Source organism: Oreochromis aureus, linkage group 18 (genome assembly GCF_013358895.1).
Source record: "Oreochromis aureus strain Israel breed Guangdong linkage group 18, ZZ_aureus, whole genome shotgun sequence".
In the NCBI taxonomy this organism is placed as follows: Eukaryota; Metazoa; Chordata; class Actinopteri; order Cichliformes; family Cichlidae; genus Oreochromis; species Oreochromis aureus.
Genome location: NC_052959.1, coordinates 25,586,655 through 25,609,304, shown reverse-complemented (window position 1 = coordinate 25,609,304; position 22,650 = coordinate 25,586,655). Strand labels below are relative to the sequence as shown.

Below are 22,650 nucleotides of genomic sequence, written 5' to 3'. Positions count from 1 at the left end.
GTAACCAGATTTATATAAAAACAAACTTTAAATTCCCGGCTTTGTAGTGTTGGATGTGTGGCTTCTTCACTCGCTAATTCTCCCATGACATCATGTGGAGGAGCCCTGCATGAAGGGCTGGAAAATGTTGCTTGATGCTGCCCTGACTGATCTATTGGCTGAAATACTGATGGTTCACCAAACATCGGCTACAATAAACCACTAGATGTAAAACATAATCTGTTTTCACAGGGTTGCTCAGACCAAATACCACCCAAAATTTGTTTGGAAAGACACACTGGAGTCAGTCAGTACCCACCATACCAGAATAAGTCCATTGCAGAAGAGTTTTAACAGACGCCTCGTGAAGCTGCTCATATTTCAAGGCGCTGGCAGGCCAGGAGTCCAAGTTTGGTCCATAGGCGCTGCTGCTGCTGGCCCTGCTCTATCTGGTCCATGAGCGCTGCTCACAACAACTTGTGGTTTAGACTGAGCCGCTGTCATTTCACTGGAATTTCCTGCCATCTGCACTAAAACAAAGTTTCTCACAGATCCACACCTGCTTGTAAAGGTTTAGGTTTGCCAAGAGGGGAGGCCGGAGCGGCATAGGTGAGCGGTGATGGAGGGAAAGGCAGAGACCCACATATTTTTTTATGGTTTGAGTTTAAAAGCGAAGGAAGAAAAATGAAATGTGAATTGGTGTCGCAGATGCTGAGAGCTGAAATGGCATATCTCAACACTTGCCTAAGAAAAAATTTACAGATTGCTTAAGGTCTTACGTCAAACAGGAATTGCATGATAATATAATGCTGTGTTCATCTCATTAGGAAACTCGGGATTTTGGCTGCCAGTCCACTTGTGCTGCTGATTCTCACTCATCACTGCAGATTTCTGCTGTCTTTCCACATTCTCGCGTTGCACTTGGATTTGTTTTGGTCACAGAGGAGACCCATAATAAAATTGCTATTAATAGCTACTGTGTGTGAGTGTAATTTGAACCCAGTATAATAACTTTGAGGTTGTTTTATTGCAGAGTTGCAAGTATAAAGTATTAGTGTTTGCTTACTTCTGCTGATACTTCCATATGTTGTGCGCCAAGTCGGATATATCGCAGCTTTAAGGAAAATCACTTAATTATGTCTTGCTTGTTGACACGAATGCAATTCACAAGTGGGGAAAATGGATTTTGCCGCAAGAAGCATTGCTATAGTCCTTTCAAAACCAAAAACCATACCCTGTACATAAAAGATAGAAGTCATTATGAAAGTGCTTATAACTTAAAATATTTTTGATGGGAAGCAGCGGGTGACTCCTCTAGCAGCAAAATGTTTGTATAAAAGTCTATGGGAAAAATGACCCTTGTCTCTCTGCTTTGATCACCTAAGTAAACACTTTCCTATTGAGTTTATGGTTTCAGTTGCTGTTTCAAGTCTTATTGAATACACTGTGAAGTTCATTTAGTAAGTTATGGACCCCGTTTAGGCCTTTACACACAAGTGCAAAGCTTTGTGCAAATGTTTCATGCATTAAAAATATCACTCATCATTCACAGCTGTTCAAACCAACCACATAATTTTCCTGGATTATGTTTTATTTTTAAATGTGAACTAACAGATCTGACCATTCAGATCAAATAGTAAAACAATGCTATTCTACCTGAGACACGCAGCTAGACGCTGCTAGACTCTCTGAAGTTTTTTACCTGCTTCCTCAAATGCGTTCCCAAATCTGCCAACAAGCGCTCGGACTGCCCCACTGACATGCAGCAGTCGTGATACAACGTCCTCTCCTGGTTCAAACCATGAAATCCTGCTTCTGTTGTCGTGATAACTGGATGAACCTAAGACTGTTCCTTTTCAGGAAAATGAGATCTTTTAATGTCTCATCTGAAATGTTGTCTTTGTTTTACAGATGTTTTATTGAATCTGTTTCTTTCTGTGTCACTGCTTGGTTTGGTAACACGACTCTGAAGAACAAGAACTTTTTATTATTGTTTTGTTTATTCTTATTGTTGCTCTTGCTGCTAAACTAATTTCCCCTTGTTGGACAATTAAGCATTTAATTGAATTGAACACAGAATCCTTGTTTCTTCCTTTTTATTGTTCCTATTTATAAAGCTCATGTTTGATGATGAATGATTTTTTTTTTCATATTGCTTTTTTTTCTGAATATAATGTTTTCTGTTTTTAAAAACATTACACTAATTACAAGTTGCAAGTTTGCATTGAAAACATTCTGAATTTCATGTCAGTTTTGCTTTTTCAACATGTTTGGTGTGTAATGGTCTGTAATCTCCAGAAGGATGCAAAAGAAGGACGCTGGGTTCGGCCTACTTTGTGTTTGATAAGTTGTTGCCTTAGGAGTGTGTAGTTTACCTCAGTTTCACAGTCAAACCCATCCTATGCTCATGGTATCTGGTTTTCAAAACCTAACCTGGCTCAGCTCATTCCATATTTTTATACGGACTCTTGACTTTGGTACTTTTGGACTTAAAGTTTACATTACCAGGTAATAGCATGGCTCTAAAGCCTATATCATTGTGGTCATTTCTCACATATGAGCAAGTTTCTTACAATTATGAGCTACTAAGTCAAAAGTATGATACAAATTCTTTTTCGTTCCTTTGGTTACACTCAGCTTCACCTCATTACAAAACGTAATATCTGCTTTTGTTAATCTGTGAAATTACAACCAAATGAACGTACTGATAATTACAAGTGTTAAGCAAACACTCTGTATAAAAGATGGATTTAGTCAATGAAGCATCATCTGTTGCCAATTCCATCATCTATTTGGCCATCATCATCTTGGTTATTTGACACTAGATGACGGATGGACAGCATCTCCTCCTGTAGTCTGTCGAGGACTATAATGTACAAATTGAACCTCATGTTGTATTTTAAGACTTGAAAATAGTGAACAAGGCCATTCTCACACTTTTGGTCATTAGTGGGAATGCAGATTTAGAGCTTTTTCCATCTTTCATACAAAGTCAACAGTGCTACATGGTGTTTTCTAAATCTGCAACAGATATTACAGTAAATTGTATAATGCAATGAGATCATGGAAAAGCTTGTCTCCACCAGTAACGGGCCACTCGGGAGTCATTTACAACACCAAAATGTACCCTCTTGTTGTTCTTGAAAACACACCAAAAGACAAATTCTCAATCTTTTTAATGTGTAAATAGTGTTTATTTGAAAGGTTTTACTACTTAAAACAAAATCAGAACAGAAGAGTAAAACTACAGTGACAGCGCATGACAGAAAGCAGTTCTGCAATGAAAGAACAAACAACTACAAATAAATTAGATAAACAAAGTAAATAAAATCATTTCTTGTTTTTTTTTTTTTCTCCTCCTTTGGTTTTCCCCTTTGCTGGTGCATCGCCTACTTCTGTACAGTCGAGGAAACACTGGAAAGTGTGCTGATCTCACGTCTTTGCGCCTCAACGTGCAATTCTCTTTTCATGTTTTAGCTTTTCTAATGCCACTCACTGCTACGTTATTATAAAAACACATAGTGAAGCAACTTTTTTGTTGAACTGGAGAGCGATTTTTATTACAACCATAGTTTCTGTGCAAATGTCTGTGTGTGCGCACGTTTTCCACACTTGAACAGTGACGTTAACCACTCATTACTAGCTCATAGAAAACTGAAATGGGTCATTTCTATGTGCAGATATGTAATTCAAAATGAAACAAAAGAACAAAATCCCTCCTGCTCATCCAGTAAAATAGACTTTAGTTTGGAGTTTCAGTAAATTGCACATTTCCAAAAGCCCTATCTGGGCTATTAAATGTCTCAGTGCAGAGGAAGGATTACTGTGAATAAAGTCAACAGTAATTTAAACCTTTTATTAAGATGGCATGCATGAATTGTGACCCAAGAGCAAATCCTCATGTTCTGCAATACCAGAGTGAATCATTCACCTGCTCCCAGTGAGCTTAGTTTGACCCAAACTGCCTCTCGAAATCAAAAAATTTTTTGGCTTCACTTAAACAACTTAACTGGACTGGGGTGTTAGGGAATTGGGAGTGTTAAATACTAATGATAAAAGTGACTGAATATATCAAAATAAGGGAGGGGATTTTACCAGTGAGTCAGATTTTCACCAGCCACAGTCATCACGTCAGAGACTCGAGGCAAACGGGGTCACAGCACACTGAGCTGAAACACTCGCAGGAAACAAGCCAAGACTTCGTTAAAGCATCTCAACTTCAGACCAGCTGCAGGTGATTATATAGTTAAGTTTGAGTTACCAGCACAGATGATGGATATTAGTTACTTAGCTTTTATGTGAAGTTCAACAAGAGCACCACTGCGAAGTCTACAACCAGCAAGAATCACTTTAAACATGGTTTGCAGTTCAACAAAAACAGAATTATTAGAGCAGAAACGCTGCATTAAAATAAGTGAAAAACAAATGTTGATATTCTGTCCCTCACGTCATAAAAACTCAGTTTATGTTGGAGCTATACTGGTGACCCAGTGAGGTTTGTGATTGCTTTTAGCCATACAGATAAGATCAGTTTTTAGGCTCTATATATTTTTCTCTTAAAAAAAACAAACAAAAACACTAAAGGTCCTACATTTATAAAAACATTGGAAGTTGCCAGCTTGTCTGCAAACAGTTGACAACTACTAGTTGAGTGGTAATGACTTGAAAAAGTGCAACTTAAACCAGATATGGAGATTATTCGCTTACAAAGTAAAAATTGTGCCTTACAGTTGTATTTAACACATTTCAGAAGGTGGAACATTTATTTTGACAGCAATCAGTCTCTGTTTTTGGTGTCCCACTTTTAACAGTTTCACTACATTTCAGTAAGAAGTTCGCGCATGCATGTCGGCGATTAGTGTCCAGCCCTGTGTGCCTGGGGCTAAACAAAGCCAGTTTTATGATTAGTTATATGAATTTTCTATTTGGAACATTTATTTGAATTGCAGGCCTATAACTATTCCAAATGATTTCATACTTACATGTCTATAGTCATGCAAGGTGTGATCAAAAACTGTTGCTGCTGCTCCTATAAAGAGAAAATAAGCATGTCTGATTTGAATTAGACTTGAATCCATTCAAGGCCTTCTTCTTGTGAAAAAGTACACCACTTCCAGTGTTTAGTGAAGTCCAAATGTGCATCATCCACAGTGTCAGAGTGTCAATATGGCAAGGCTTCAATTTGAAAATTCATTTTTGGTTAAGATAAAGGCGACGGAGACAAATGTGTTGACAAGGTGGGTAATGAGAAAGTTTTGCTTGAGGATGTTACAGAAACGAACCTCCGACACAAATTAACAGAGCGTGATACTGCAAGTGTGAAAAAACAAGAAAACCAATAAAAAAACAAGATGAGGATGATTATAAAAAAATCAATGACTGTGATTGTGCTTGCGTTCCTGACCTAAAATGCTGTCTTCACTGCCTTTGGGCTCACCAACTGTAAAACAGATGGTGGTTTCTGCATCTCCTCTACTAAGTTTGATGGTAAAATGTGCACTGTATTGTAAACTGTATTGCTCAACCTTGAATGAAAAAGCAACCAAATATAAGTGAACTATCTCCAAAAGTTGAATCTGTTCATCTGGACGTAGCGTTTTGTGGGAGAAACGTTTCATCACTCATCCAAGTGACTTCTTCAGTCTCAGCTGACTGCAGGTTTCCCCAATCTTATAAACAGTACATTTGCATAATGACTGAAACCAGCCCACTGAAGGAACAATGGGCTGTGAACTATGATTTTTAATTTTTAGAAGCATAATGTTTTAGATGTATTATGTAATAAGAAAATTAAAATAAATGCACATAAAGTTCATTTTCTACCACAGCGCACAGGCTTCTTTGACGAGTCACCTGGTCAACAACCAGAGCGCTTATCCATTTCACATGCAGTCTGTCATTGTTCAGTCTGTTATTTGCAGCTCATTTCTGTATTTTGTTGTTTACATTGTTGTTTTCTAAATGCTGCGTCAGTGGTGAAGATGTTAAACATCACTTGTTTTGTCTTTTTGCATGTCTGTTCTAAGCTGTTGAGCTTTCAGGGCCACTGTAACCAATCCCAGCCTTGAGAGTATATCTGTTTTAAATAACACTTACCTGGATCTTTATTTTTTGATGGATGGCCTCTGTTTTTCCTTCCAGCTGCAGATTCTATATTTGTGGGGATGGAAGACTAGTCGGGTCCTCTGTTGGGGTCTTGTATTGCAGCTTTGCATTCTTTCCTTCAGTTTCAAGCTGTGCTGCAGGCATTGGTGTTTTTTGTTACCAGAACTAGCCTTGCTTTCAGCAATGCCTGCAAATATAGACATGACTGAGTGTCTTAACTGGCGTCAGCACTGAATTTTGTCATGGCAGTGTTGCGGCTTCACATTGCCCTCTTTTATTGAGCTGACACGGATGCCGTAGGGATTTATACTTGTGTGGAATAAATGTATTCAGCACCTTTTTCGCACAGAACTGGCTGCGAGAAGCTGACTGGCACACAGAGCGGACAGGTTCAGAAACGAGGTGCCAACTCTCAGCCATGTGGTCCTCATCAGTGGCATTGATGTCCCCAGACTGGAACTTTGGCATGGCCATACCATCCACAGGTGTTTTTGCACCTGCTTCATCTTCTAGTTATGTCTGACTTTCCATTTGAGCGCTTGGTCAACATAAAGCTCTCTAATTCCCAGTAGAATTTTTTGTGAAGTGTTCACGTGTCATTCGGTCTTCATGCTAAAATCCAAGTACAGCGTAGGCCTTCGGAAGGATATTTTCTTGACATGATGCCCGTATTTGGCAGAAAACCTCAGCTGTCTGTGCTTTCCCAAACCTCCAAAACACAGTTCTTGTAACATGTTTTCATGTGTGACAACACAGTGGCTAAGGTTTGGTTAGGTTTGGGAACAATTGTGGTTGTGGTTAACCTCTCAAGCTCTGGGCTATTTTCCTTTTTTTAAATTTCCACCTGAAAAAACACTGGCAAATTCAGTCAGCAACTGATGCAATGCTGTGGGGCAAAATTGAATATCCCAGGGCTTAATACATAAAATTTCCATAATGCAGGGTTCTGACTACAGAGTATTGGCATGAAAATAAACTTACCAGGAACGCATGGACTTATAAGAACTGATGTTGTATCTCGGGTGTCTTGTAATGTCACGATAAAGACACTAGTTTTTATTTCAGTAATCATTTGTGCAGCCTGGTTCTTTTCTGTTCTCCAATTGTACTGAAACTTCCCACAGCACGTCTGTCAGTTTGACCAACTGAAGCTTAAAGCACTCTTACTCACACAACATTGCAAAATGAAAAACAGGCTGAAGAATGAACACTGCAGGTCTTGAAAGATGGAGCTAAAATTGGTTCATGACCAGCATCCAGTCTGTCATCAATAAAAACATAAAGCGCAGTGGAACCACTAAAAATAATGACAACCAGAGTTTTGTTCGTATTTTTGTACATGTGGATACACTGTCACACGATTTTGTGTTTATTGTTTCGGTAATTTCCTAATTTTTTTTTTTTTTTTTTTTTTGTATTGCACATTTTTCTTGCAGTAGCTGTGCTCCCCACCAGTCACACCTGAAAAGTGCTTGCCACATCTCAGTCAAGTCACTTACATAATTATGATCAAATGCCCCGTGAATGTTTTTCTGTGTGACTTTAATTCCGCCACGTCGTTGTGGAGCAGTTTTTGCCTATTCTTTGTAACGACGTTGCTTCAGTTTATTGAAGTTTGCTGGCATTTGTTTATGGCTTCACATTTGACTCCAGAATAATTTGGTATACAGAAGAGTTCATGATCGACTCAATGACTGTAACATCCCCGTGTCGCTATAAAACAAACCCAAATTATTGCCCCTCCACCACTGTGCACTGTGCAGTTTAACTGAGCGGTCTGACTTTGGGGTCAATTTGCTGGGACATCAATTTGTGGGAGTAACACACCTGAATGCTCCAGATCATCAAACTGCCAAGCTGTTTTAAACAGGTGTTCACACTCGATGATCAGTTAGTTGTCGCTGGATTATCATGGCACTCTTAGCACTAAGAGTGCTTTGCTCTTAAAACGTTTCTCTTTTTTTGATTTTTCTTTTTTCCCCCTCTTTACAAACTCCCATCTTCACGTGTACACTCCGATTCTTTAAAAAATCTGCTTTTGCCTGTCTTGTCCTAGAGTTGTTTGTGTAACACTGATAAAGTTTTAGACTTTTTGGCATCTTGCTTTTTTGTCCTATTTCCTGTGCTGATATTTAGTTACTTCTGACTAAAATCCCACCAGAGTTTAGTGGGATTTTAATGTAGGACACAAATATTCCTGTGAACGTTTAGCTTGACACTCCCAACAATTTTTCCCAAACTCACATTTGAACATTTTTAGTTACGTCAGTGTTTAAGTTCATAGCTCGTGATGGCCAACAGCAAATTGTGTTTAAAAGTTCTTGAGACTTTTCTCAGCATTGGGTACTTAGTTCTTGGTTTTGGAAAAGGGTATCATACACTTCTAATCACAACAACGTGTCTCTGTATTCAACCCTACAGTGTCAGGTCAGCAGCTTCAGCTCGGGCGTCTTCCCTTAGTAAAAATAAATCTTTCTCCTGTTGAAGCTGAATCAGTTTGACAGCTTGTACAGATGGGACATTTTTAGAGTTTAGTGCAGAACAGAAGCAGAAGATTGTGCTCATATTTTTATTCACTTTTACTGATTTAAAAAAACCCCCCAAAACTCTGTCCTGCAGCATGCAGGACTGTGATCCAAAGCACATTTATAGGAATTTATTACTGCCTTCTATGGGTCTTCTGATGGGAGTCTTGCTGAGGAAGAGTTGTCACTGTTAATATATATGCAAAAGGTGCCAGTTGGTCTCTTTGTGGCAGATGTATCAGCACAGCTATTAAAGTAGTTTTCTTTTCTGTCTTCTGGGGTAAATCGGCAAATAAACACTGAGGTTTGGGGGAGCTGCAGAACTTCTAAAAGTTTGTCTGGCTTCACACTTTGTGTGTGTGTGTGTGTGTGTGTGTGTGTGTGTGTGGCTTTTGAAAAGATGTTTGGCAGCTCCTGTGGATATTTCATTTGCATCTATTTGGCAGATTTCAAAGTAAGTACATTTCATGTTTGTGAAATCATGAGCTTAAAGTAGTAAATTGAAGCTTGTGTTTGCTGTTGGACCTGGATTCATGGGTTTGAGCATCAAAAAAGCAGTGTCACAATTTCTCTGCTACTGTTTACCATAAACATTTTGGGAGGTATCTGTAAATGTGCTTATTTGAGGACTCAAGAAATTCTACTAATGTGCACTAATGTATATTTAGCAGCTTGGCTCTGTTACCCATGACCCAACATGGAACAGAACAGAGATCGCTGACAACAAAACCAGCAATGAAGTGAGAGCACGAAAGATAGAGGTGGGTTGCAAAGTGGCTTGCAAGACTGTCTATGCAGCTTAATCAGTGAACCGTATAGGAGCTAAGAAACTGGATGCATAAAAGGTCAACTGAACTGGCTGCACTAACTCTGTGCTTAATAGGAGAACCGAGACTGAATTATGTTAGAGCAGCAGTAATTTCCTTCTGTTGTAATTTGCTATTTAAAGTGGTAATATTGTAAAGTAGCAATACATTTTTAATAACATTATATTAAATATGCTTTGTTATACAGAATTCAAAAGGTCAGTCAAGAATAAACCTGGAATAAAAATTTATGTCTAGATTTTGTCTGCGATTGGCCATGAGTTGACCGGCAAAAAAACCAGAGTTTTGGGGAGGTTTTCATAGATTTTGAACAGCAGTAGAAAGAAACAGATGCCTCAATATATAGAAAGATCTATAGGGGAAAAATGGGGGAATATTTACAAGGTTACTGGTTTGTCTTTCTGGAAAATCTGACTTTAACACATGAGATCTCTGTGTGTTTGTTTGCTTGCGAATTCCTCTTACCCCATCAGGAGTTGAACATCCAACACTGGCCCTGAAGATTTTTTTTTATCTATATTGGATGTTATGATTAATACAATCATGTTGCCTAGCAAGCACCTACAAACAGGCTAAAATCACTGACCATTTGTAGCATTTATTCACTTTTAACACCTTATAAAACCACTAAGGATTTAATTTCAGTTTCATAACAGTAACATCTAATTTATATCCACAAAGCTTTCATTATGCATGATATATAGTGATGTCATCGTGTTTCTGAGCAACCACCTAACATCGAACTAAAATTACTGACCAACTGTAGCATGAGCAAGTAGTAGTTATAAAAACATAAGAGGAAAGTAGGGAAGCTTATTTGAATCTTTAGTGCAGTCACTTGTATGAATATAGTAAGGTGTGAATGTGTACTGAATATAAAGCAGGAAGCTGTTGGGGAAAAAAGTTTGCCTTTCCAGTTTCCTGTGGACAAATATAGGCTAATGACCTGAAAATGCAGTAAATTAGAATTTATTAGCATACCACAATCCCACAAAATTGTTTTCACAGGATTAAGGTGTTTTGAAATTGGAGGATCTGAGACAAATTATTTAGGGAAGTGTAAACTCTCAGGCTGCGGCCAACTTTCTTGGTTACTGGGATACTGGTCTCTCATGTTCATTATAAAAACACAAGTGACAGTTGTGAAACTAGTTACGTAATTCAAATGCTTTCTTTAATGCAGAGCCAGCCACATTTATGAGATTTTATTCTCCTGCAAACAAATTGTCCTAACCTGAAATATACTGCTGCTCTGGGGATTTCTACATGTATTTTCTTTCTAATTCAGGAACTAAGATTTACACTTGTTTTAGTCTTGCATGATTTATGTGAGAAGTCTAATGTAACTCAATGGGAGAGTTACAAATCAGAACTTAGATGTACTTTGAAATGAATGATGCAGATATGGCTCAGAAATGCTACTCTGTAAGCCAATATCAAAATCATCACTAATGAATACATGTACACGAAAAACATTGTAAATACTGCACATACAGCGTGTATTATTCAGGATAGTAGATAATGAATATTTATCTTTTAAATTCTTGTTTTCTTGTTTTTACTATTTGGTTATTTAAAAAGGACACAAACACAAAGTGGTTTGTGTTCTTGACGTCTTTGTACAAAACAGCGGTCCCCAACCTTTTTTGCACCGGTTTAATGTCAGACAATATTTTCACAGACCGGCCTTTACGGTGTCGCAGATAAATACAATAAAATAAAATGATACGACCAAGACAAAAACTATATTGTTGTGTAAACGCAACAATAAATGCAAATTCACTGTGTAATTGTGTAACTTTATTAGCAGCAGTCTCCTGAAATGCGCCAACAACATTGAGAGTAAAATCCACCTCTTAATGCTCTCTGGTTGTTATGGTAACGCATAAATATTTATTTCAAAATAAGACACACAAATACAACACGGGAAAAGACCCAGGGAAACAGAGTTAATGATAAAAACCCTGAAAACCATAACCCGAGCCTCAACTCTTGCGGCCCAGTACCAAACGGCTCACGGACCGGTACCTGTTGGACTGCTCCACTAAAACATATCAAAAGCTTGTCTTAGCTAATCCTCCTGATTGCTGCTGTTGTTTTAGCCTGAAGGCACCAAAGCATGTTTTAAATATATCACTAACATGTTGTGTTAGGAAAAAACTTCCCTGTTGCCTCATTTAATCACTGATTTTGGTCTCCACCGACACCAAATAGGCCATTCTTTATTTGCCATTTAGTCCCTCTTGGAATTTATGTTATTTCTGAGATTAACCAAAATTACTTGATATTTCCAAGAACTTTGAATTTATTTATTTATTTTTTTACATTTGTATTAGTGAAGTCACCCACAAAGCTTTTAAAACAACAACGTTTGGGCCATGAGTTTTCCTGTAATTTCATACCTTTTGTGCATAGTTAAGGCATGCAGAAAATAATTGCCGTTTAAGAGGTTGGGAAAATGTTGCAAACAAAGTGTTGTTAACATGGCATGTGTGTACTGTAAAAACAGACAAGTTGATGCAGAATTTCTTTAAAAAAGTTACACTTATGAACATTATGCTTGTAATGTTGCTATAATTGCAATGTGTTTATAACTACAGTTTGCAATAATTACAATTTCAATGCAATAAAAGGACATAAATCTTTGGCACATGAATCTGAAATTTTTGAGAAAAGTTGCTGCGAAGCATTTTTTTAGCCACAGTAATCACAAAAGAAATTCCATAGGGACTGACTAATTCCTCTGCCATGTTCGACAGCTGGTCACTAATGCCGTCTGTCTGCGGTCTGGTGCTTAGTAAGTTGTGCACAGAGGTTTTATCAGAGCTCTTTGACTAAAACGGCTTCCTGCTGTGTCTGGAAACATGATTGATGAGAGCATCAAGTTTACATTCATCCAAAACAATGAGCTGAAAGAAACCGAAACACTTTGACACGCTCGTCTTTGTTCTTAAACGCTTGCATAAGACATATTGATTACTTCAGCTTTAAGTGCTGGGTGGGATAGGGTAGTCTGACCGTTCTGTGCTTAGAGAACCTTTTTCCTCTGTCAAAAGCTCTCAGAGACAGACATTTAGTCTTTCTCATAAGAATCTGACATGCTGAGTTCACATGCACCTGATGAAGTGATAACTCAAACTGTGTGCTGTTTTGACAGCATGTTTTCACAGTACAAAACAATGAGATCCTGCGTATTTGTGTGTACTAAACTTTAGACTCTTATGTGTAAATAAAGTTGATCTGTAACAGGCTTTGTGGTGGAAACGATAGCACGTTAGATTTCTAGTCAAACACTTGAGATGTGATTCAAAGTTTGTGGGTTTAAGACCCACCAGTCAGGTTTTTGTTGTTTACAGATGTGGTTTTTACTGGGAAATATCATCTTTTGGTGTGGTGTGATATCTTTAATCTGCACACGTTTCTTTTTTTGTTTTATTTTTGTTTTGGGTTTTTTTTTTTTTTTTTTTTTAAGGTAGTTGGTCGTCTGCTAATTGGAGGGACAGATGCTCGATTTCCTGGCTCCTCCAGTCTGCATGTCAAAGTGTCCTTGGGCAAGATGCCGATAAGAGTAGAATAGCAAGAAATAAATACCATTTACTTAGTAATGTGTGCTCAGTCATAGCACAAGTCAGTGAACTCTAATTGCCACCACTCTGGATTATTTATGAAGATTTGGGTAACCTAATTCTGTTGTATGTGTTCGCATTTCTCAGTTTAATAAGGATAGCTTTCCCACGTTTGAGTTGAACCAAGAGGCACTGAAAAAGTTTGTAATTCAAGACCCAAAGTGCTTATTGTTGAGACAAGTACACATTTGCTTGTCCTGAAATGCCACAGCTGTGTTTAGCTAACCACAGCGAGTGAGTCCTTAAAAGACGCCACATGAGATGAGGCTGCTATTTCATAGAGTTTGCTGGTTCAGTTGAGGCTTTGTGGGACACTTTTCTTAGTATTGCCGTCTAACTCTTCTTTCTGGATCAAGACCAAAGTGGTTTGCGAACAGACAATGCTAAATACGTCCTCTGTGTGCTATATTTACAGCTGTATTTATGGCACAGAGGATGTTTACACAAGTCCCGGTTCAACGCTAAAAAGGAGCAGTTAGATTACGAATGTGAATCTTCATATTCATAAGCTCTTACAGCTAAAAGGATCTAGTTTGGAATTATCCCATTTCAAACATGCCAAACCACATCTGCTATCGTTAATCCCGTGCAGCTCATCGACACACAGACACATCGCAGCCTCTCTAATTAAAAGTCAACCACAGTTCCCATGACATGACTATGGTGGGGGGAACTCCAGCGATTTACAGGAAGAATCGTAAAACTGCAAACCAGACTATAACAGGAAACTATGGGCATTAACCTACACTTAGCGACTCCTTCGTCAGCTAATATAACTACAGAACTGAACTTACTCATCCTCTTAGCTGTGTTGGCCTGTGGCTCGTAAAATAACCATCAGCATAAAATCCTTTTGAATCTTTCCAATGACTAATTACACGTGGCAGCGATCCTACTGAAAATTAGATCATCGATATCTGGCAGATGGTAGAGAACTGTGGAAATCAAGTCAAGTCCAATAAACAGTCAAGGACTTCTGCACAGTAGAGCTACTGTATATGTGACAGGGGTGGGGGTGCTTGTGTTTGGCCCACCATTTTCCAGCCTCCCTGTATTGCATCAGTAGCAAGCGGTGAGATGCGGTCCATTACATTTCCTCTGTTAACAAGCATCTGGACCAGGTTCCAGGCAATCGGCTGCCACACAGCAACTGGCTGTTTGCTGCAAGGGTGGCCTAAATGCCTGGAGTAATGAATCAGCTCTGAGTGTCGCAGCAGCAAACACACACACTCGTTGCAGAATTACACTCTAAGATATTTGACTGAAGTCTGCTGACAAGGAGTGTTTGTTTTGGTTTTTACTCCATCCAAAACCGTCCCTGCTGGTCACCGTGGTCTATTTGTTGTTAATGATTGGACGCAAAATGGAAATGAGGGAATAACATTGAGAGAATGAGACATTCTGGGTTTCATGCTTCATACTGTTGAACAGCGTGGCAAGTTGTCACACCAGCTGAGTCACAATCAATCCTGACTCAGTTCAGCCGACGTGGTGAAATGTGCTAAGTGCTGTCTCTAAAAGGGCAAGTCCGTCATTTTTACACATCAAAATCTATTTATAGATTTTGTTTAAAGCGTTTTGAGGGAGTTTGGGTAAATCTACTTGAGTCAACATCTGTTTGATCTCCAAACAGCACAGGTCTCAAAGTCGAGCTCGGCTGCACTCCGGGCACAGCAGCTCATCTCATTACCAGCCCACATTAGCTGATGGCTCAGCTGATACCCTTCTACATAACCAACTGGTAAATCTTTTCAAGGGCACACTGTTTATTGTGCTTTAGTCTGCCCCATACTAGGTGCAGATCTGCATGCCTCTTTTCAGACAACCTCCACCACAGTTCCTCCTTTTCATGGTGTATCTGACTTGATCAAAGTAAATCTGCTCTTATTGATGCCTGTTGGGTCTTGCCACTGCTCTCACCACCTTTTCCTTTCCACCCATGTTTGCATGAAGGTTGAGAGGTCCTAGGCTAGAGCCGTGCTGCTCAATATAAATTACTATAAATAAAAACCTCTTTTGATTAGTGTTTCAGACTGAAACAAGCTCACAAGTCCTCTTTAGCAGCTTGAGTGGTACATCAGCCTTTATCAACACAACACATGAATGTTTAATGAATTGTCAGGTCAAGGTGATACAAGTATTGTAGAAACATTCATTAGACAATATGAGCGTTCCAGTTCTGTATATTTTTTTTAAACAGTCTTCTGCATGGTGTGTAGTGGTTAGAAATGACACAGGTTTTTCTTTTAAAATGACAGTAAAAAAACAAATCATTAAACCCAACAGCCAGGACACTAAACACCACAAAATCCAGGGACCTCCAGAGTGTTACAGACAGTTTTGGTGAAAATAATCCCCAGTTTGATCAAGATTTTCTTAGTTTTGTGAGTCCTTAAGTTTAGAGTAATGCTTCTCATGAGAGAAGCATCTTTTGGAAATTTGTTTGTGAAGGAAACTCTGCTGAGGCAATGGCCGAGCGATGAACCAGTGGTTGATGGGTGAATGCCATGGTAGATGTGGTGAGGCTTGAGTGTAGGAGATGGAATATCTCTTCTCAAATGCACAGATCATCACACGTGTTTCGTTTCAGAGCAATGACTTTTTTGCAGCTTTTCCATTTCATGCTGCATCGTACTTTAATCTTTTTAAATTTCAGGCTATTATATTTTATTTTTTGCTCTACAGCATTTATCTGTCTGGTTCACCTTTTGACTATAGATTTCTCTATAGTAGGTGTTTTTTGATGTTAGCGCTGCCTTTGAGCAGTAAATCCCCACCCACCTGTTGTTTTTGTGCTCTGTCTGTAAAAGACAGCCAGTCAGAAGACAGATAAGTTAAGGGCACATAGGCTAGAATTACTTGTTTCAGACACTAGATGAACAAAGGGGCTGCACCAAGGCCCAGGATAAGATAAAGAAGGATTATTATTGAAATGTGACTTATGCAAAGCTGTTGTGCTAGATTCCAATATTAAAATTATGGAGCTGCAAAGAGCATCATACTGTAGGCCAGCTTTAACTTCAGCAGTAGCTTTTGCAGCTGAACTGACCTTGTTTATTTTTAAGACTTGTGTCGTAGTTGGGCAAAAAAACCAGGGTACATCTACTTGAATGCAATTCTTCAGGTTTTACACTGTTTTTACAGTCATAAAAGATCTGAGTACTTTCATAAGTCTGAGAATTGTTTCAAAAAGCGTTTTGTATTTGCGATTTGTATTTTTTTTATTTATTTATTTTTCATGATGACTCATTTGGGTTTGGTTTCTGTCTCCCACAGTGCTGGAGTGATGACTGACCACGCAACACTTTGGAACAAATGACTGAAGTCTACACATTCAGAAGATGCCAGCAGTTGCACATGAATCTAATTTGATTACCTTTGAATGCGAAAAGATGCTGCAGAGGGTTTTATCTACAATGGGGTCTTAAAATTGCTCCAAGATAATCAACTTCAACGATTTTACTGACAGGATCTCTTGGTGGGAGTCTGTGAGTGGGGGCTGGCATGTGGCCCCCTGATCTCGGGCCTCCAGATGTGACTCTTCCTGGATTTGGGAGTGTGTTTGAGGATGCTGAGGATCTTCAGGCGCCGCTGTCTTCTGGTGGCTTCTGCCAGCCGTCGATCCATTCGGGAGGCCTGTGCTGTCTTCCCAGGACCTCACTGTCGCTCTCCTCGCTTGGGCGTGACCTCACCTCCCTGCTCAACTGTAAGACAGCCGGATCCCACATAGAAAAGACTGTGGAGGACTTTGCAACCACAGCTCACACAGACACCCAAAACAGCACTCAGAGGTTCAGCTGCTACCCTCAGCCTTCCTTCCCAATTTCCTACATGCTTACCAGCTGTGCCACATCTTCATCTTTCGCCTCGCCACCTTCATCACTGTCTTCTGCCTCCTCATCTCTACTTTTTGCATCTTGCTTGCCTCTTTCTGATGCCAACAATAAATTGTCTCAACAACAACAAAAGCCACAGGAGGAATATTGCTCCGTAAAACAAGAACCTGCAGATGATTTCTTGCCATGTAAGAGGGAACAGTTTCAAATTAGCAACCAGCAGGGGGAGCTGTACCATTTAAATCAGGCTTTTCAAGGATACAGCAATCAGGACAGCACACAGTCCTCTCTTCAGTCCCCCATGATTAACGTACCTGTGGGACAGGACCCCACGCTTGACCAGCAGGAGCAGCCGTGTCATTGGATCGACTGCAGTGCCACTTATAGCACCCAGGAGGAGCTAGTGAGGCACATCGAGAAAGTGCACATCGACCAGAGAAAAGGGGAGGAGTTTGCATGTTTCTGGACTGGCTGCGTGCGTCGCCACAAACCGTTCAATGCTCGCTACAAGCTGCTTATCCACATGAGGGTCCATTCTGGAGAAAAACCCAACAAGTGCATGGTGAGTTTGCTTTAGTCGACAGTTAAAATGACAGAATAAATGGATAACCTGTTGATCAAGGACGGGAACATGATGCAGGACACAAGAGGATCACTTGATAACTGTGAACAAACCCAAATGATAGCTGCTTTATTCTCAATTCAGCACTAATCGACGTATAGGCACCGTATTTTTCGGGCTATAAGGCGCACTTAAAATCCTTTAATTTTCTCAGAAATCGACAGTGAGCCTTATGCGCCTTATGTATGAATTCTGTTTGTGCTTACTGACCGCAAACCTTTACCAGGGGTTTATGTGGTCACACATCGCTCGGAGTTAGAAAATCTGATAAACAAAAATGTTTTAATTAAAACGACTTTGGTAAGCTGAAGACAGAAAACTAAACCGCGTTTGTAGGGTTACTGTAGTTTGATGGATTGCCGGAGCATTATGGCTACCGTAGTCAGGAGCCTTCCGGAGTAATCAGAGTCCAAACTCCGCTTCAGGTCCTAGAGTCAAATGAACACTGCGGCATCACTAAGTGTTAAAAACGGTCTTGATTCTTTTATCTTTAATAAAATGATCAGCGTTGCTGCTTTACCAGGTGTAACAATTAAGTTTATCATCCAGGCATCCATGAAAACAGAATTTATGAAATTTAACGGAGTTAGAAGTTAGCAGGAAGTTAGCTTGCTAGTTTCTACCTAAACATGATATACCATGCTCTGTATGGGATTTCTGCAAAAAATTAGAAACGATCAGCAGCTCTGCTATCACTTCCAACATAAATGAAGACAGTCCCCAGGATTATTACTTATGCAAAGCACTAAACAGCAGTGACGTTTGTAGGGTTACTGTTGTTGGACTAACTGGTATATAATGATGTGCTACATGATCGCTACCCTCCACACAGCTAGTGATTTCTCCAGCTGGAGGATGAACGCGATCAACTGTTTTTCCCACTCAAAAAGTTAACGTGAGGGTTCCTGATGGTTAGGAACAAATGCAATCACATAGCAGGATGCTGTAAACAGACCAAACATCAGTCAGGAGAACAACTGAGATAATCCATCCACAATGCAGGGGCCTGTCCTTCCATGAGGTTAGTCATTAATATACTGCAACAACATGGGAATAGAGCAGCTGCTGAGAGAATTCAACATTAATGAATCAATGGTAAGGAGCTTTCTTGGAAGTGGAGGAAGCAAGAAGAACGAGTTCAGTAAAGTTTGACTTATCTGACTGTTTTGTTTGCTTAATGGTTCCCATTCGCTTGGGATCCCAGGTACTTATAATCCCTATGTCTGCGCCTTCCGTCATGTATGAAAACAGACCCGTTCATTGACATTGCGCCTTATAATCTGGTGCGCCTTATGGTCCGAAAAATACAGTACTAGAAAACTGAGAGGTTAAAGGCTGTTTTGTGTCCGATCCAGTCAGCAGATGCATCCCTGTTGGTTAATGTCTAGTTAAGCTGGCTGCTACAGTGTATGTGCTTTTTGTCAGAAGGAACTTCTTTTTTGTTTGTGCCAGGCCGCTCGTGGAGTGGTCAGCTTCTTCTGGCGTGAACCATGTCGGGCCCTGGGTTCTGTTTATTCCCTTCACTTGGAGAGATTTATCCAACACATGCCAGATCTTAGAACAGACAGTCAAAACATACAGTATCTCATCCTTTCCAGCATCGCATGGGCCACTTGGAGCTTTAACTGGGTTTGAAAGGCATTAATGAGCTCAGTCTTCTACTGATTTCTGCCAGACTGATGAACAGTCTGTTAGACAGAGGAATGATTTAAACCTTTTCCTCTCGTCACAACAGGTTTCCCTGACTCATGAATGCCAGAGGAGGAATGAATGAATGTATGAATGGAGGATGTGTCTAAGCATACGAAAAGCGCTGATCACCCTGAGCCTTTTCTGACAGATGCATTTAATTTATTACCCAGCATAGACATTATGCATTGTGCTTAGATCAGCAGCTAAATCATTGTCTCTTATGGAAAGTATGTTCCTATTCCTAAAGAAAAAAAGATGGTTTTAAGAGAGAGAGAGAGAGAGAGAGATAGATATATATATATTTGTGGCCATTGTGTGCAGTTTTTGAATATTACAAGTCCCCAGGATTATTACTTATGCAGTTTCAGAAATGCAGCACAAGAGTAGAAGAAAACCATAGTTAAATGAGAGAGAGAGAGATAGATATATATATATATATATATATATGTATGGAGGAGAGAGAGAGAGAGAGAGAGAGAGAGAGCATCTATTGAGAGAGAGAGAGATAGAGATATAGAGAGAGATATATATATATATATATATATATATATATATATATATATATATATATATATATATATATCACATTATGTGTAACTATAAGATATGAGATTTATAGAGATATTTTTTCATTTGTAGAATTAAAAGGTTGATTACCTGATTATTTCACAGTGAGAAAGTGACTAGAGTGTATATATAGAGAGAGGGAGATATATATATATATATTATGAGAGAGAGGAGGCTCAGAGAGAGGGGATAGAGATATATATAGAGATATGCCTCCACTGCTGAGAGAGACAGCCCAGACCTAGATAAGCAGCAGGAAGTGGATGGATGTAGAATTTTCCTTTGTTTTGTTCATTACACAAACACAAACCACCCACTGGGGTTGCTTCTATAGCTCACTTGTTTCAGCAGATAAAACTTTAAATGGCAATAAATAATTTAAAAAAAGAGGCTCATATATTTGAGCCATAAATTTAACCCAGCCCACTAAGATAAAGACAGATCTACAACCACCCTGGTGTGAAAACACGGTGCTTTCTACATTTACCATCACAACAGTTGCCTTTGAGCCCCAGCGATGCATCATCCTCCATCACTTCTGTCATGAGTCACTTCATGAAGCTCAATAATTCATGACCTGCATACATCTGCCCCATTATGACCTGCTGTTTGGTGCCAAGTCCCCATCCCTGAGCAGCTCTCTCCGTTATTCCCTGCTGTCATCAGCCTAAGGATTAGTAATTCATTCAGAAGTTCTCACTCTGGGATACGCTTCCTTCATAAGTGAATTAGTTCATTATAGTGATCCAGCCTGCTGCCAACTAATAAATATTAAATCAACATAAACACAAAAAATTAGTCATTAGTCACACTTGAACTACGTGAATAACGTCATTTCATTTTCATAAAATTCTTATGCCAGAAGATGTGAATTAAGTCATTCCCGGTGCTGCAGTGGAAAATGAATATATCTGACATGAATGCAGTCAGTGTTTGTTAATGAATTCAGCTTTATTTACCAGCTCGTAATGTCAAGCCCCAGATTGGACAGGTGTTACTCAGGCTGTAAACACGAGTTCTCAAAGCACTTCTGAATCCACTGTGTGAGAGTCGTCATGTGTAATTTATGATGCTTCAATAAAATACACATGTGTGTACATTTATGATATGTCTGTCATATAACCATGAAAAGATCAAAACCAGTGACCCTCGAATGATGAGCATTGCCTGAAAAAAAAATATTATCAGCTGTAAAAACAGAATAAAATGTCTTCCCATCAAAATATTTTTAGCAGGAATATTAATACTCAAGAGAGTACCAAATATGTAGTTATAAATAATAAGTATTAGTCAATGGTTCTTTTACTCGTCATTATATCACATCTGTAGCATAAACTGCAGGGCTCGTCTTTTTTTTCTTTTATGAAACTGTTTTTTTAGGTATTAGATATCTATTAGCCAATCATGGCAACCCAAGGCATGGATGAAGACATTCTCGAGACAACCTGCTGAAGTTTAAACTGGGCATCAAACGGTGGCATGATTGTTAGTACCAGATGGTCGGCTCTGAGTATTTCAGAAACTTCTAATTTACGCTGATTTTCCTGCACAACCACCTGTAAGGTTTACAGAGAATGGTTTATAAATGAAATAATCCCACCAGTAGGAGTTCTCTGGGCGTAAATGCCTTGTTGATCTAATAGCAACAACTCTAACAACTCTTTACAATCAGCGAAGCCTAAGAACATCATCTGACACTCCTGTCACCTAATAACAGGAAACTGAAGATACATTGGTTGATTGATTGATTGATCATACTTTATTCATCCTGAGGGAAATTGGGTTAAGGCTGCCAGTCGTGCCAGCGCCGTCTTACCCTTCCGACCATACATACATTACACAAACATCACATGGGGGGTATAACATGGAAAAAGCACAACATAGGGAAAGATAAGGAGAAAAAAATAACTCCCCCCAGACTGAGCTCCAATAGGGAGATCAAGTTGAGAACAGAAAAAAAACACCTCTGCACATAGCACAGGAAACTGAAGATACATGTTGCATGGCCTCAGCAAAATTGGACCATAGAATATCGGAGAAAACATCACCTGGTCTGACGAGTATTGATTTCTGATGTAAAATTTGGGTGGTAGGTTAGGATTTGGTGTAAACAACATGAAAGCGTCCATCCCAACACCACCTAGTTTAATCTGCACCACCAAGAATTACAGTAAGATGCCTCTGAAGGCAAAAGATGGTCCAACCCAGTACTGGCAAGGTGTACCTAATATAGTGTGCAGTGATCGTCTTTTCATTCCTGATAACATAGTTTTAAATTATAAGTGTGTGTGTCTGTATGTGCGAACATTGGCAGGGTTGTGTGTATTAGTAAAATAAGAAGAAAAATTGTTTTGAAAAATCTAATTTAAAATAAAATAAAAATTAATAATGGCAAAGATACTAAGTCTTGAAAAATGTAGAAAAATGTAAAATGCAAAGTACATTTGCATTAAATATCAGAACAAAAATATAGATCTTAAATATCGTCCTGTGACAATGAATTAAACTACAAGAAAGCTTCTTTTTTTTTCCTTTCTCAGATAACTCAGACTAATGTTGTGAGGTTTGACTTCACAGCTGCACATTGTTGAAATGTTACAGCTTCACTTTCTCAGAGCTTCGTCTGTGTTCTTGTGTGACTCAGTGTTTGAATGCTTCAATTGCCCGTCTGTATTTTTGTGGCGAGGTGTTTTCAAAGCTTGGATTAATTAATCAAGATGATGTAGTGTTTTTTTATGTACAGGCTTATTAAACCTAATGAGGTGAGTGACATTTATAGACTCATTAGTGATGGCTAATAAATGTGTGGAATAAATTCTGGATATTAAAAAAAAAAAAATGTAAAAGAATTACTTTATTCAAGCCTTCAGT

At 39.1% G+C, this 22,650-nt stretch overlaps 1 protein-coding gene across 3 annotated transcripts in view; it reads left to right on the top strand.

Annotated features, from left to right (window-relative positions):
* LOC116313424 (zinc finger protein GLIS1) overlaps positions 1-22,650 on the top strand; it is a 61,443-nt gene that overhangs the window by 9,437 nt on the left and 29,356 nt on the right. For 2 of the 3 annotated variants that reach the window (XM_031731126.2, XM_039602855.1), the window contains exon 2: positions 16,339-17,460. In XM_031731126.2, coding sequence (XP_031586986.2) covers positions 16,567-17,460 — 894 coding nt within the window. In that variant the 5' untranslated portion in view covers positions 16,339-16,566. Of the gene's footprint in view, positions 1-4,129; positions 4,214-16,338; positions 17,461-22,650 lie in introns of those variants that run through there. The other variant, XM_039602854.1, reaches the window with a different exon arrangement.